General features: G+C 47.1%; 1 protein-coding gene across 1 annotated transcript in view; it reads left to right on the plus strand.

Moving 5' to 3' along the window:
* bahcc1b (BAH domain and coiled-coil containing 1b) overlaps positions 1-14,447 on the plus strand; it is a 63,097-nt gene extending 48,650 nt beyond the window's left edge. Inside the window, exons 14-28 of the mRNA XM_061095009.1 lie at positions 148-252; positions 2,637-2,715; positions 2,860-3,049; positions 3,144-3,311; positions 5,138-5,302; positions 5,581-5,816; positions 7,518-7,740; positions 7,944-8,061; positions 8,188-8,263; positions 8,360-8,468; positions 8,558-8,674; positions 9,007-9,144; positions 9,741-11,140; positions 12,352-12,588; positions 13,085-14,447. Coding sequence (XP_060950992.1) covers positions 148-252; positions 2,637-2,715; positions 2,860-3,049; positions 3,144-3,311; positions 5,138-5,302; positions 5,581-5,816; positions 7,518-7,740; positions 7,944-8,061; positions 8,188-8,263; positions 8,360-8,468; positions 8,558-8,674; positions 9,007-9,144; positions 9,741-11,140; positions 12,352-12,588; positions 13,085-13,294 — 3,571 coding nt within the window. The 3' untranslated portion in view covers positions 13,295-14,447. The remainder of the gene's footprint in view (positions 1-147; positions 253-2,636; positions 2,716-2,859; positions 3,050-3,143; positions 3,312-5,137; positions 5,303-5,580; positions 5,817-7,517; positions 7,741-7,943; positions 8,062-8,187; positions 8,264-8,359; positions 8,469-8,557; positions 8,675-9,006; positions 9,145-9,740; positions 11,141-12,351; positions 12,589-13,084) is intronic.
* Positions 14,448-14,793: the final 346 nt, after the last annotated feature.

Consider the following 14,793-nt stretch of genomic DNA (forward strand, 5'->3'; position numbering starts at 1 on the left):
CTGCCTGCTCATACCTAATGCAGTTTGTCCTGTAGCCGATACAAGTTTCCTCCTGATTTCTCTCGCTGTACTGACTGCATCTTTGATCTCTCTCTCCCTGTCTCTCTCTCCCCCCCATCTTCCTCCTCCTCCTCTTCCTCTCTGCAGGAGAGAGGAGACGTCTCGCAGCCCTGCCCGCCGGGGGCCCGGCCGCCCCCGCAAGCGCAAGTCCACCCCCGGCCCAGCTGCTGCGGAGAGTTCCAAGCGGCTCAGGTCAGTGCGCTGATGTTGCGTCAGTATAATCAGTGTGATTGGCAAGCCCCGCTCATTCATCCTGATTTCTGTTTGTGTTCTTAGTGAAAGGCACGGTTGATTTTTCAAGAAGTTCTTCTTCAGCTGAATTGATTCAAATGCTCTATAGCTGATGATTTGCCTGATTGGGCCCTGGAAGGAGCCGCTCGCGCACACATAGCCAAGTGGGTTATGTGATGGAAGCTGTGAGCTGGGTGTGATTTTGAATGAGGGGAGGTAATGGAGATGAGGCCTTCATTAATCATCATTAATCACTTTTAATCATATTTATCACTTGCATTGATCATGTCCTGATTCCCTGTGGACCTCCAGCATATATTAATACAGCTGGACAAAGTCCCGATGTACAGTTATTACAGTGATAAACGACTGCACGCCACCCCCACCCGCTGCTACACACAACCACACATTATTCAACACCTCAGACGTGCGCACTCTCACGCTCGCACACACATTCCTGCACATACGCACGAGCTGCAAGCGCACACACACGCTCACAAAGTCAGTGTTCAGCGCTCATAATGATAAATGTGTTTTCTCATGCCGCCCCACCTCTGTTAGCATGTGCACCCCTCGCCTTGATAAAATGATTAGAGAAACTCAAGGTTTGTCACGGTTACCGTGATTAGAAAGCGCTAATGAAAATGACAATGAAAGGCTTTAGTCATACATGCTGGTGCAGCTCACATGCACCCAGACCTGGTTTAATTAGCAGAGATGGTTGCTAGGCGCGTGAGCAGCATTTCTTTTGCTTTTGACAAGCGTTCCTATATCGTTTGTTGATACTTTCATCTCCTCGGGAGAGTTGTGGGGTGAAATGAAAGAGTGTGAGAGACGGAGAGAGAAAAGCAACCTTTCCAAACTCAACCAACATACGTAAGCTGCTTTCAGCCATGCACTGAACTCGGAGTAATGCCCTGGCATTCTGAGTGAGAGCCTCCGGACTTAATCCCAAGTTTCTCTGGCCAGCCCATGTGAGAACACAGCAGCAGGAGATGCTCCGGAGGATTCACCTCGACCAAGTGGGCGGGTTGATGATGTTTCTAACAAGCGACAGATGCACTCTTCAAACTATTGGAACAATCACTTTGTGTTAAAGATACTGACTGGCCTGACTGACATGGTCTGTGCAAACCTGTCAGGTTCTGCAACAACACTTTTTGGGGAAATGCTCCATTCATGTACCTGCCTTCATTCACGGGATTATTGTCATGTTGAAACAGGAAAGGGTCCTCCCCAAACTTGACCAGACCAGAAGTATGCACTGGTGAAGATATAATGTACATGCACGCTCACTGTACTGTAGGTGAGGACGTGACATGGTGCAAATTTAAGGGTTTAAAAGCTCAGAGCGGTCAGGTAGAGGGATTACAACAGACAGATGTGACAGACTAAATCTATCAGATTATTTTAAAAATATGAGTAGATCTTCTAGGCTCTTTCTCCTCTCCTCCAGTCTCCCCTGGTCTCATCTTGTCTCCTCTTCCTCTCGCTTCCTCTCCTGTCCTCTCCTCTTCCTCTTCTCTCCCGGGAACACAGATACTGAAAGCCAAAACTTCCCTCTGTGGGAATATCGGATTCACCTGCCTCAGACACAGCTGCTAACTGAGTGTGTGTGTGTGTGTGTGTGTGTGTGTGTGTGTGTGTGTGTGTGTGTGTGTGTGTGTGTGTGTGTGTGTGTGTGTGTGTGTGTGTGTGTGTGTGTGTGTGTGTGTGTGTGTGTGTGTGTGTGTGTGTGTGTGTGTGTGTGTGTGTGTGTGTGTGTGTGTGTGTGCTGCCTGTGGTGTGAGAGAGTATGCATACAATGAAGGAGGGAGAGGGAAAGGGAGGAGTAGTGTTCAATAGAGGTTAGTGTTTATCGATTGAGCCCTGAAGCTCCGGTCAACGGACAGACTCCCCCGAGACTGCTTCATCTTTCTCTCTGTCTCCCTCCCTTCCCCCTGAACCATTCTCCTCCTCCTCCTCCCCTTCATCTCTCTCTATCTTTCCCTCTGTCTCTCCTCCAACCCTCTCCTTTAACACCAGATAACTCTCATCCTTTCATGTGGTGATTCAGCAGAGTTTCATATTCGCACGGTTGCTGAATATTTCGGTGTTTGCCGTCAAACTGCGCAGACGGTCGACAGGGCCTGTCTCATCAAAGTTACGAGAAAGAGGGGAGAAGTGGGAAGAGAGTGAGAGAAGGAATGAACCCAGCAGCGGAGAGGGAAGTGAAAATAAAAGGAGAGAGGCAGAGTTACGCAGAAAAATCATCCTTGAGAGAGAAAAGAAACGTGTGATCAGATTAATTCCGTATTGTAATATCTTATTAAAGTGTGTCTCTGCTGTGCTTTTATGTTTTCCAGGGTTGAGCTAAGTTTGCTGGAGGAGAAAGACAGGAAGAAAACGTCCAATCACAGCTTGAGCAGACTCAGCGCTGCACAGGTCAGTCGCTCTGCCGCCTTCCCTGGTTCATCCACACACTGACAACCACTTCCTGCTGCTAATGTTTCTTTTTCTCTCCCCTGGATGTTTTAATTAGCGGAAAGAAACAAGTCAATAATTAGCTGTCCCGCTCTCCATCCGCAGATGAAAGCTTGCTGTAAGCACAGAGGGCGGCCCAGCACCCTGAGCTCCAGAATGGCCCGGCGGGCGACCCAGCTGAAGCAGAAGGCCGAAGCCCACCGCGGCGTGTCGTCAGCAGGCACGCTGCACTGCAGAGGAGACCCCGGAGCGGAGGAGACGCCCAAGAGTCACTGCAGACAGCAAGGAGGGAGAGGTGGGGAGAGAGGGAGCATACAAAGTATACACCCACTTGTTGTTCATTAGGGGGCATACCACAACTCAACTCTTTTTTCCTGTGGATCCATTAGACCCTCAGCAGGACTGGGCAGCCAGGCAGACGATGAAGAGGAAGAGAGGCCGGAAGCCTAAAGCGTTGATGGGTGTGGACTCGCACAGAGCTCATCACCAGGACGGCCGGACCTCTGAGAAACAGGGAGTCAGGGAAGAGAAGAGTCACAGTGAGAGCTCAGAGCACGGTGAGATACTGTACACAACACCACACACACCCACACACACCACACACACACATACTGTACAACCACACACACAATATGGTTTATTTTGTCTCAATATGCAGTCAGCTGCATTTTCCAGCCAAACTAGAATCCTCAATAAGAGAGCTTGGCTAAAAAGAATGAAAATGAAAGTACGAAACAGATCTATGGCTTTTTATTCAACCATTACTGTGGCTAGTGAAACCATAGAATGTCTTTATGATTAGGTACGTACATCTGTTTACATGTGGGCGACTTGCTTTTGTCACTACAAGAATGATTCGTCCAGGGAATGGAGGGATTCATAAGTAAGGAGGAGGTTTTTTAAATAAGATCCTTTAAATCACTCAATGTAAAGGTGCAGACGTGTTTTAAGGTTAGGGTAAGCTTAAGTTAAGGGTTAGTTAAGACATAGCAATGGTTGAGTGAGTCTCCAGCTAATGAACGTCAGACAATGGAACATGTTTTTAAGTCATGGAAACAAGGCATATGTGTGTATGTGAAGCATCTGAGAGTGTGATGTCTGCCATCCTCGGGGACCTCCTCTCACTTCCCGACTCGTCTGTCACACCGTTAAAACCATTAACGACTTGCCACAGGCACGCCGCACGGCCACTTGTGCCCTCAACACTGTACGGTAACATGAGCCATCTCTGGTCCTGGTCAGAATGTCACACCCTCTCCCTCCTTTCTTCAACTCCCCCAGCCTCATGAAAATGTCCCCCGCTGACGTCTTGAGTCGAGGAGATACAGTAACACAGAGGAAGGTGTAAATACGAAAGTAACAAAACTTAAGGGACAAGATACTAGAATCTGAAATTTGTGGCATGGAGAGAAGTAGTTTTTTGCGTGTGCCTGCATGTGCATGTGTGTGCATGCGTGCATGTGTGTGTGTGTGTGTGTTTGTGTGTGTGTGAATGAAAGAGAGACTAGGGCATGGAGTTGACGAGAACGCCATGTAAGTGACAAGTGTGTCAGAGACGTGTCAACACCCGACACGACCCTCACAGTCAGCGACACACAGATGCCAATAACAGTCTGTGTGTGTGTGTGTGTGTGTGTGTGTCTGTCTGTCTGTCTGTCTGTCTGTCTGTCTGTCTGTCTGTCTGTCTGTCTGTCTGTGTGTGTGTGTTCGTGTGTGTGTGTGTGTGTGTGTGTGTTTGCAGCGCTGCATATGTGCACTGCGCATCACTGCAGTTAAGGAACATTATTGTGGAGCCATTAACGGTATAAGGCTGGAAGGAAGGACAAAATACACCAGTAAATCACTGACCAGATTTGCATGGACACCAATAAGCCCACCATTGACCTTATTCTCAATGAGACATTATTTTGATGACAGTGTTGACATGAGTTGCTAATAGAAGGCGCATCTCTGCTGTGGGACCTGCCTGCCCTGTGCTTCCTACATGCATACATATGCAACCTTAGGTAGGGAGAGCAGCATTTAAAGACCCCCAGGTACACAACAGAGCAGGCATCAATGATAACAACAGGACATTGATTAAGTGGTGCTGGGGGGGAGGCAGGGAGCAGCGGAGGAGAGAGGAAGACCGCGCAGCCAAAGCAGTTGAGAGAGAGCGTCCTGTATGGGAATAATAACTGTTGTGGGCTGGCGCTGAGATCGGCCGCTGTCAGTCGATGCTCTGGATCGTGGCTGAGCTGCACTGACGCTGCGCTTCATTTTAGCCACAGGCGCTCGGACTGAACTTTATGCTGGAGGAATATTGAAAGGTTACCATCAATACGTCCTGTCAAGTGAGTCCCCAGGCTTCCTGACCGATCATACTGATGTTGTGATTCCACAGAGGACGAGGAGGACGGCAGCTACGACAGTGACGACGGTGACATCAAGACGGGCTCGTGCTCGAGAGAAACTCCCACGAACCCTGCTGGGGTTTCACCTGGTTCCTCCCAGTCAACCAAGCTCCAGACAAACCAGAGAGCCAGGAGCAAGAGACCAGGGACTACAGGTGAGATCTATTTATGTATTTCTTATATTTATGTATGAATGCTGCTTTTCTATAAAAACCATATCACTTTACAATTGACTACAAGTGAAGGATAGCTTTATATACTCGGGGTTCAAAGAAATCTATGTCCCCTTTACCTGTGGGTTCAAAGAACAGGAAAAGGCAAAAGCATATACAAATTTGACCTTATATTAGACAAAAAGTCGGACCATATTTAATCTAATAGTAGATATTGACATTAATATGATCAGATTTTTATTCTTTTCCTTCCACCTCAGGCATGGAGGGCATGTCCAGTACAGACCAGAGGACAGCACTCAGAAGAGCTAGCCCCACCAGCACAGAGAGGAGACGCCAAGACCACCACAGGAGCAAAAGAGCATCTCTGCTTAGCTGGGGGGTGTCGTCAGTGGGCTGCAGCTTTGGGGACGGCCGGGGGAACCAGAGGGAAGCAAACAGGAGCATCAATGAAGCCGTGAAGAAGACCTCGGCAGTACAGGGCATTCTGGGGAAGGTGAGACATTGCTGAGCTCAGACCATGGCTATGAGGAAATCAATGATATTACTTCCTGTTAATCTCTGGAGAATCTGGAGGGAGAACTGTGGAAAAACAAAGAGGGCGGAACACATTGACAGAAATGCATCAGTCATCTGCTTTTAATTAATCTGCATCCATATGCAGAGAGCTGTTAATAGAGATTAATCAAAATGTTGTCTGGACCACAAGTACCTTCAAGAAGTTCTGTTTATGTTTTGTGTGGTGAAATGTTCGTCTCCCGAGAGATAAAAGAAATGAGTCAGGCTGTTAGAAGTGTACGGGAAACGATAGAGTGTTTTGCATCTTTTTTCCTCACAAAGTGGTTCATGGGAAAGGTTAATGGTGAAGAAAAAGGTGAGAGGGATTGGCAACAGAGTGACAGAATGGAAATACGAGTATCACAATTAATTTCTGCTGCCACGAAATTAGAATAAGGTTTTTACGTTATTGTTGAAATTAGTTCAAACAGCAAAGCTGGACATGCTGGTTTGTCTGCAGTGAACCCAGCAGTGGTCAGGAGAGGAATTAGGTTCAGACAGTGGCTGACTGGAAATATCAGTAAAAGAGGAAAGGTGACTCAGAGAAGGTCACTCCCTTTGGCCATCTGCTGAGAATCCATGAGGGAGGGAGGAATTTGGTAAAGCCCTCACCTCAAACTCACTCCTGCCTCGCTGAAGTGAGCCACACCCTGTTCGAAAATCCACCGACATTACCTCCTCTAAGAAGGATGCTTCCCATCAGCTGTAAATCGGTCTTTTCTTTGTTAAATATGCCATTTGTTCTTGTTAAAGGTGTGTATTTGCATGTGTCCTGCTGTGCTGACACACCACCGGGCCTGTTTTAATAGCGCAGGCAGCCTTTGGCTAGACACCCACGTTTGTTTTAATGAGAAATGCCCCAAGGTTGCTTTAGTGTTTGAGTCATCGGGAGGGAATGTCCAAAAACACATAACTGTTAACCAAACAGAGAAGTATAAAGATAATCATTGGCCATAACCTGACACACACCCATGCATTCCTGTAAACACACACTCACACACTCAGTCCAAGCTCTTAAGGGAAATAATCAGCCGTGCCCTCTGGTGACGAAACTTCTGTCACTTAAATATATGGTCTAGTGATGTGAAAAACTTTGAAAGACAACACATGCACGCTCAAACACACACACACACACTCACACACACACAGAGAACATTATGTCCGTTTCTTTGGAAAGCTCAAATACAAGCAGAAACCTGTTGGGCAGCCAACTCTTCATCATCAGTCATCTTTGGAAAGACTAGCTTCAACTGGTCTGGAGATGGGTGGTGTGTCTGAAGTGGGAATGTAAATTAGGGTTCAAACTTCTATATTAGCAGGCTTCCGACCTGCTGAAGTGTCCTCGAGCAACACGATGAAGTCCCACCAGGTCAAGAGGCGCAGTTATTACCAACTGTGACCTCTGATCTACTAGTGAGCGACGGCAGCCGAGATGAAAAATCCTGCGGGCTTAATTGAAGTATCGCATTACAAGAGGCGCTGGTGCCTTCTTGCGCTTTTCGCTGATGGATTTACCACATCAATCACGTCGCACTGGAGACGACTTAATTAATTCATTCGCAAATCTTGTTTACGCTCTCTGAATTTGGATGTACAATCTGCCCGCTGACGTCACATCCTGTTTTTCTTGTCCACGCAGGCTAAGGGCCACGCGGTGAGCCGCCTCCTGCAGAGCTTCGCGGCTGACGACGGCTTTCGGTTGGATGAGGAGAGCAGCTTCTCTGAGGGGGAGGAGGAGGACGAGGACGAGGAGGAGGAGGAGGAGGAAGGAGGAGAAGAGGAGGAGGAGGAGGAGGAGGGGGAGGAAGGGAATGAGACAAAGTCGATCCACCTTCCTCCCAACATGCCATGCAGAATACCCGGTAGGCATAAACAGTGACACATCATTCATAATTACCTACACACATGCAGGGTGTAGAAGCATGTTCGATCTTTTGCACGCACACACACTCTGTGATTCTCCTTCTCACTTGACATTGCAATTACACAACACACATTATGTGTATCTAACCCTTTATTGTCTCCATCCATCCATCCATCTTTGTGCCTCTCCCTCCCTCTGCAGCCCTGCCTAACTGTGTGCTGAGTAAAGAGATGCTGGTGGACGGGCTGAAGATCCTGATCTCTAAGGAGGATGAGTTGCTGTACGCCGCCTGTGTCCAAACTCTGGACCTGCCTGACATGTAAGATTCCTCGGATACGGATGAGAAAACTATAAAAAACACAAAAATTTCAAATGATTATTCTGAAAATTAATGGGTTGGTTTTAAAAAAGATTGTTAAATAATATATGTATGTTGTTATTTTAGATTCAGTGTTGTCATCGAAGGAGAACGAGGGAATCGCCCCAGGATCTACTCGTTGGAGCAGCTACTACAGGAAGCAGTGAGTTTCAGTCTTGAGGCTACAAAGCATTTATTACATTAAGTAGTTATGCTGGATAGCTTTAACTTAATGCTCTGATTTGTCCCCCCCCCCCAGGTGTTAGACGTGCGTACCCAGACTGAGGCCATCCTGACGGCAGGGACGCGAGTGTGTGCCTACTGGAGCGAGCGATCTCGCTGCCTTTACCCTGGAAATGTCCACCGAGGTGGGCGACATGCACCAACCGCCTCACTCTGTGAATACACTCACACATTTCCCTGCTGCTTACGTCCTCCATTCTGTGTTGTTCTTTAGGAGGTCCAGGTGAGGTGGAGAAGGAGGGCAGTGTGATGGTGGAGTTCGATGATGGAGACAGAGGAAGGATCTCGCTCTCGAACATCAGACTCCTGCCGCCCGGATACCAAATCCACTGTAAGTACAACTTTGTGGAGACTGAAAAGGGAGAGATGTTCATACTAAACAAGAATATCTCTGCCAAGGCCCAACGTTCCCTTTAGGAAACCATATTTAAATTCACTAGATCCAGAATTTAAGTGGGATCCATGAATTAGAGAAATCAAGTTTGAAAAATGTCCCACCTCAAAATGGTAAAGAAAGAAAAAACAAATCCTGGATCCGCACCAAAATTTATTTTCACCAAGTTTCGTGGAAATCAGATCAGGCAAAACCTACTTGGCAGAGGTGATAAAAAAACAAAAAATTAGGGAATTAATGATCATCATCAAACAACTCTTCTCCGTCAGGTGCGGAACCCTCTCCGGCTCTTCTGATCTCTCTTGGTCGCCGCGGTCGACAAGGCTCCATCCAGGAGAAGAAGGACACGCCTACAGAGAAGCCAACCAATGAGGAGCTAGCAGGGAGACCCCAGGAGAAAAGACCAGGTGAGGGAAAAAAAAAATATTGTTTTGTCCAAAATGTTACATTTTTATTCAACCAAACAGTCTTGAGTTTATAATCCGTAGGAAACACTGGCTAACTCTCTGCTGAGAAAATGAGCATCACTTGAATTTTACATATGTAGTCTGAGACGGTTCTAGTCTTTCTCGTAAATACAGACATACAGCTCTTCCGGCCAAACTAAATTCCCCCAAAACAAGGCCTAGTTTACAGTTCCTCCTGTCACCAATTATCAGATGCCTCAAATTCCTTCCTTGCTGATTCTCCCTCATCCTCATATTTCCATATGAATCAGTATTTCGTGAAGTGTCAATGTAGTGCTTTGTGTGGTTAAGCCACATACATGTAACTCATCACAAACTCAGGGTGACAATGGGAGCACAGGGGAGGGACAGGTTGGCCAGGTTTGTTGCAGTTTGAGTAATGGATATGAGGAAACGTACCTGGCCAGGTGAAGATCAAACAGATAAATATATTATGTTACTCCACAGCTCTCAGTTCCACAATTAGTCTGTGTGATCTTAGGGCCTGTCAGCTCATATTGATTATAACCCCTCTGTTTTGTTGACTCCTTTTTCAGTTGGCAGACCGAAGAAAATTCACTCAGTGCCTAAGACTGCCAGCACCCTGACGTCAGTAACAGACACTGTAACCAAAAATGACACCTCTTTGATGAGTTGGTCCATGCCCAGGAAGAGGCCACCGGTTGACTTCTTCCTCTTCAATGGGACGTCCCGAAAGACCCAGAAAAAAATACCGGGGCGAGACTTAGGTTTGTTTCATCCGCCTGCCTCTCACTCGCTTGTACCCCCATCCCCCGTCAAAGGTATCTTTGGCTCTCCTTTTGTAGTCGACTCATTCAGTAGCATCGCCAACGGCTACTCTGCGTTTGGGAGCAGTGGAAACTCTGGAGCTGGGCGACCGGCCACCACGGTTGCGTCCATGGGACCCCGTGACTCCTCCTCTTGTTCCTCAGCTGTCACCCCGGCAAATGCAGCTGGGAGCAGGAAGCCAGTGGGTGAGCGGGACAGGAAACCGTTTCTGGTGAAGCTCGACCACGAAGGAGTGACCTCTCCTAAAACAAAGAACGGCAAGGCCCTGCTTCGACTTGGAGGAAGCGGAGGGAGAGAAGCACCACTGCGATACATCCACCCGTCCCTGCCGGTGAAGGACGGAAAGAAGACACGAGGAGATGATGCTGGGACCCTATCTGAGGCTCCACCTCTGAGGAAGGATCTTCCGTCAGCTGCTGTGGGAGTCCAAGGGGGGGATTACAGTTTGGACTACCCAAGCGACTGTCCCAGCTCCTACTCTGAGCTGGATGAGGAAGATGAGGATGATGGTCAAGGTGTTGAAGCGCGTAGAAGAGGTGCATCAGAGACATCTCATCGTGGTGGTCGTTTTCTCTCTCGTCTTTCCGCTTGCTTCTCCTCATCTTCCTCCTCTTCCTCCTCCTCCGGCTCCATCTCCTCATCATCCCTCTGCTCTTCAGACAACGATTCCTCCTACTCCTCTGACGAAGAGTCCTCCTCTGTGCTGCTGCGCCGTGCGCTGCTCCAGCAGGACAAACACAAGCACAGGCAGAACGCAAAGTCTGACCAACTAAATCCTGACCCTACAACCTCCAGCTCTTCTCCCTCGGCCTCCGGCCCGGCTCACGGCTTTGTGGCAAAAGCCAACATGGCCGTCACTGGGTCGAAGGGGAGGGCTGACAGAGCAGAAGACAGAAAAGAGCTCATATCAAAAGGAAGTGTGGCGGCTAACAGTAGCACGGCAAAGACCCAGCTAAAGAGGAAAGAAGCAGGTTCTAACAGCCACCATCAGAGCCAAATCAGTCCTGTGAACCAGCAGCCGAAACCTGCCGCCAAGGACCCGGCAACAACAAAGAGGCAGAGGATGTCTTCACCTGAGCCTCTGCCCAACATGGCTCCAGTGCTGCATGGGCGCCAGCTGTGGAAATGGTCCGGCAACCCCACACAGGTGAGATGATTTGAATTATATTTACCTCAGTCAAGGAGGTTATCGTTTCACCACATCCATTTGTTTTTGAGCAAATTTATGCAAAAACAACTGAACGTATTTGCATAATAAAGGTATGGGTCAGGAAGGAACCAAATACATCTTTGTTCGGACCCTGCATTTTTTTTCTCACTTTAACAGTGTCAGATGGGGCTTTTTCAACATTTTCATCCTATTTCCATTGCCATTGAATTGAACTGTTGGGGCTTGGCAGAGGTGTGCTCTCTACTGAGTGCCATTCTAGTTTACCATGTTTTTTTTCTATATCCAAGATGTTGATGAGATAACTATTGGGGAATAATTACATTTTTTTTAGTGTCATTGTTACTAAAAGTGTCATTGTTACTAAATCCTGTGACATTGGAATCCTGACCTAATCAGACAGTGTTTTTCTCATGATCGCACTTCATTATCTCGGTTGCACAATGGTTGTCTTGGGTATCAGTAACCTACTGAAGCTCATGACTTAAATAGGTTACCGATTGTTGTTGCAGTTTCTGCCGTGTCACACCTCGATTGCATACAGTAAACACAAAGACCGAGTATACGATCTCGCTTGGGAACAGCTTATTCAACCTCAGACTCTGCACACACTGGCAACACTATCAGGCTTACCTGCTGTAGTTAATCTCTGAATTTGTCACCTTGATTATTAAGGAAAGATCCTGAGATAACAAAATAAAAAACATAAAAAAATCTGCCACACTAAGTTTCCAATTCGCCATGCTGTTTGCTTTGTAAACACGACGGCATCTATTGTCTGAGACTTGCGGCTGAAAATAAACATGCCCCCAATGAACAAAAAGATGGAACAGAGTGGTAGGCGTGTTTCTTGGGTTATGGTCACTGTGATCATGACTTGTAGGTGAGTTTCTGTGGTATTACCTTATCAGGTTGGAAGTGAATTATTGGTGTGGCAGTAAAGCGACTCCTGGAGTAACATTGAAGTTAATCTGTTTGGCCCCCCTATCCAAAACACCATAAAGTTCAACTATCACATTTATTGGTTTGAAGCAATGGAGTTATGGTTAGGGTTATTTTTTGGTAGACTGGGTTTAGTAAAACAAACAAAAACCCAAATTAGTTTCTGAAATGAGGCTAGCGTTGAAATAAGCCTTCCACACTGAATAAGTTGACTGAGACTTGTTTTGATTCTCTCCCCCCCCCCACAGAGGAGAGGTCTGAAGGGGAAAGCCCGCAAACTTTTCTACAAGGCCATCGTGAGGGGCAAGGAGACGGTGCGTGTCGGGGACTGTGCCGTGTTCCTGTCACCTGGTCGGCCACAGCTGCCTTACGTGGGCCGGGTGGAGAGCCTGTGGGAGTCGTGGAGCTCCAGCATGGTGGTCAGGGTCAAGTGGTTCTACCACCCGGAGGAGACCCGTCTGGGGAAGCGACACCGCGACGGCAAGGTAAAGACCAGGAAGTGCAAAAAGAATTTCAAAAAAAGGATGAATGTGTTACCTGGGCTTTGTTTTTTTACCATCCGATCTGGTACTTCCTCTTAGTTCTTGAAACTGCTCCCATTTGCAGATCTACATACTCAGTGTAGGATGGGTAATTCCGAGAGCGGATCTCTGGTGTACAGGAAGTCATGCGTTTTACATTTCGGTAATGTCAATACTGCAGTGTTTAGATTAGATGTAAAAAGAGCCGGCTGGCTAGAGTAGTAACATCCAGCAGGCCTGAGCAAACATAAAATATCACCTCAAGCAGAAACTTAAACTTCATCATAAGAAAACTAAGGGGTTTGTGTGGGAGGGGAAACGGCAACAAAGATGTGCCGAACAAAAACATCATAATCTCTCCGCATATAACTTTTCTCTCTGCAATTGCCAATGCAACATTTGGATTGTTTAGTATATTATTTAGTTGATTTTTAAACCATTCTTCTCGTCTCTACAACAGAATGCCTTGTACCAGTCAAGCCACGAGGACGAGAATGACGTGCAGACCATCTCCCATCGCTGCCAGGTGCTCAGCAAGGCCGAGTATGATCACCTGGTGCATGAACGCAAGCCGGGGACCTCGGCGAACGATCAGTTCTACCTGGCCGGAACCTACGAACCAACCACTGGCCAGCTAATCAGCGCAGACGGCATGGCCATTGTTTCCTAGAACCAGCGGCCATGGAGGGAAATCAAAATATCAGACACGGGCTCTGGAGTCGACTGCCTCCAGGAAGGGACAGAGGGAAACCAAGACAAGAGTTTCAGCTCTGCCTATTCATCTGTCCCTTGTAAGCTAAGGAGCTAGCCCACCGGTTAAAGTCCGGCAGTGGTGGCACTTAAAAAGAGTCCGGTTTGTTCTGGAGGGAAAAAGTTCTGATCCATGTCAGACTTAACCTTTTTATCAGACTTGGACTGAGGCTCCTTTTTGCAGTGGAGTCAGCCGTCCCTCTTTGAAATAACAAAGGTATCTCGCCAAAGTGTCAAGATTACTGCAACGAGAGAACAGGAACCACGGACGTGAGCACTTTGGAGCACAGTAGCTCGGAGGGAGGGTGGCAGATTTCGATTTCTGAGACAAAGACAGACTCAGAGAGCAGGAGAGACTGTATGGTAAGGGGAGACTTACTGTAAACCACACTGGTTTGGATGGTTGTAATGGTCTTATACTGGTAGTATGTTGATGACAACGATAACCCAATGTGGGAGATGCCCAACAGGACCAAAAAGCACTGTTGTTCGGACTTGTGTGTAAATGTTTGTGTGAGTGTTTGAAGAGTGGCTGTGTTGACCCTGTTTGGCATTTAATGAGCTCTAAGTAAATAGTGCTTTAGCGTGCGTGTGTTTGTATTGTATGTGTGTGTGGGCGTGTGTGTGTGTGTGTGTGTGTGTGTGTGTGTGTGTGATCATGCACGTGTACGCCTGTGCCCATCAAGCAAAGATGACGTCATGACACAATGTCTCTAATACTCAGAATATTAATCTATCCAGTACGTAACGTGCAGTTTTCAGTCCTTCCGACGGAAACACCCGACGTTTATTCTTTTTGTTTTCTCCTGTCAAGCCATACACGTCAATACCTCTCTCTCGTATCCTCCGATTCAGGTGCGAAGACACATGTACAGGTAGTTGGATTGTTTATTTGAACTGTGGGTGCGTGAGCGTGTGCGTGAGCGTGCGTGCTTTGTACAGCATTATTGTATAAAATTACATGTTGTAAATAGTATACATATATATTTGTTCTTTTTTGTTTTCTTTTGCAGAGAAGATTATTTTATTTAGATTTTTTTAGGGTGTGTGTGGGTGGGTTAGGGAGGGTCTGGCAGAGGGAGGAGGTCGGGTTAAGTTTCTCTCTCGATGCACTGAACAGGATCGGAGGCTCGGACTTGTACAACTGATGTGAAGACTTAGTGGTTGTAAGCCCTGCTTTAGGGATGAACGCGTACAAAGGGCGTTTGGGAAACGTTTTTATAAGGAAATCAGAAAAAGGCTCTTTTTAAACATGTGTCCAAAATCCCTTCTTTTTTAATTATTTTTGCTTTGTTGGGATAAGAATGTGCATTTCCTGTTGGGGGCTTTTTTCTTCACAAATACTGGAAAAGAAACTGAGTTTCTGCTGTTCACAGATCCTGAAAGAATCTAGTTCTTCTTTATCTATTTTATCCTGTA

Source organism: Limanda limanda, chromosome 21 (assembly GCF_963576545.1).
Source record: "Limanda limanda chromosome 21, fLimLim1.1, whole genome shotgun sequence".
Lineage (NCBI taxonomy): Eukaryota > Metazoa > Chordata > Actinopteri > Pleuronectiformes > Pleuronectidae > Limanda > Limanda limanda.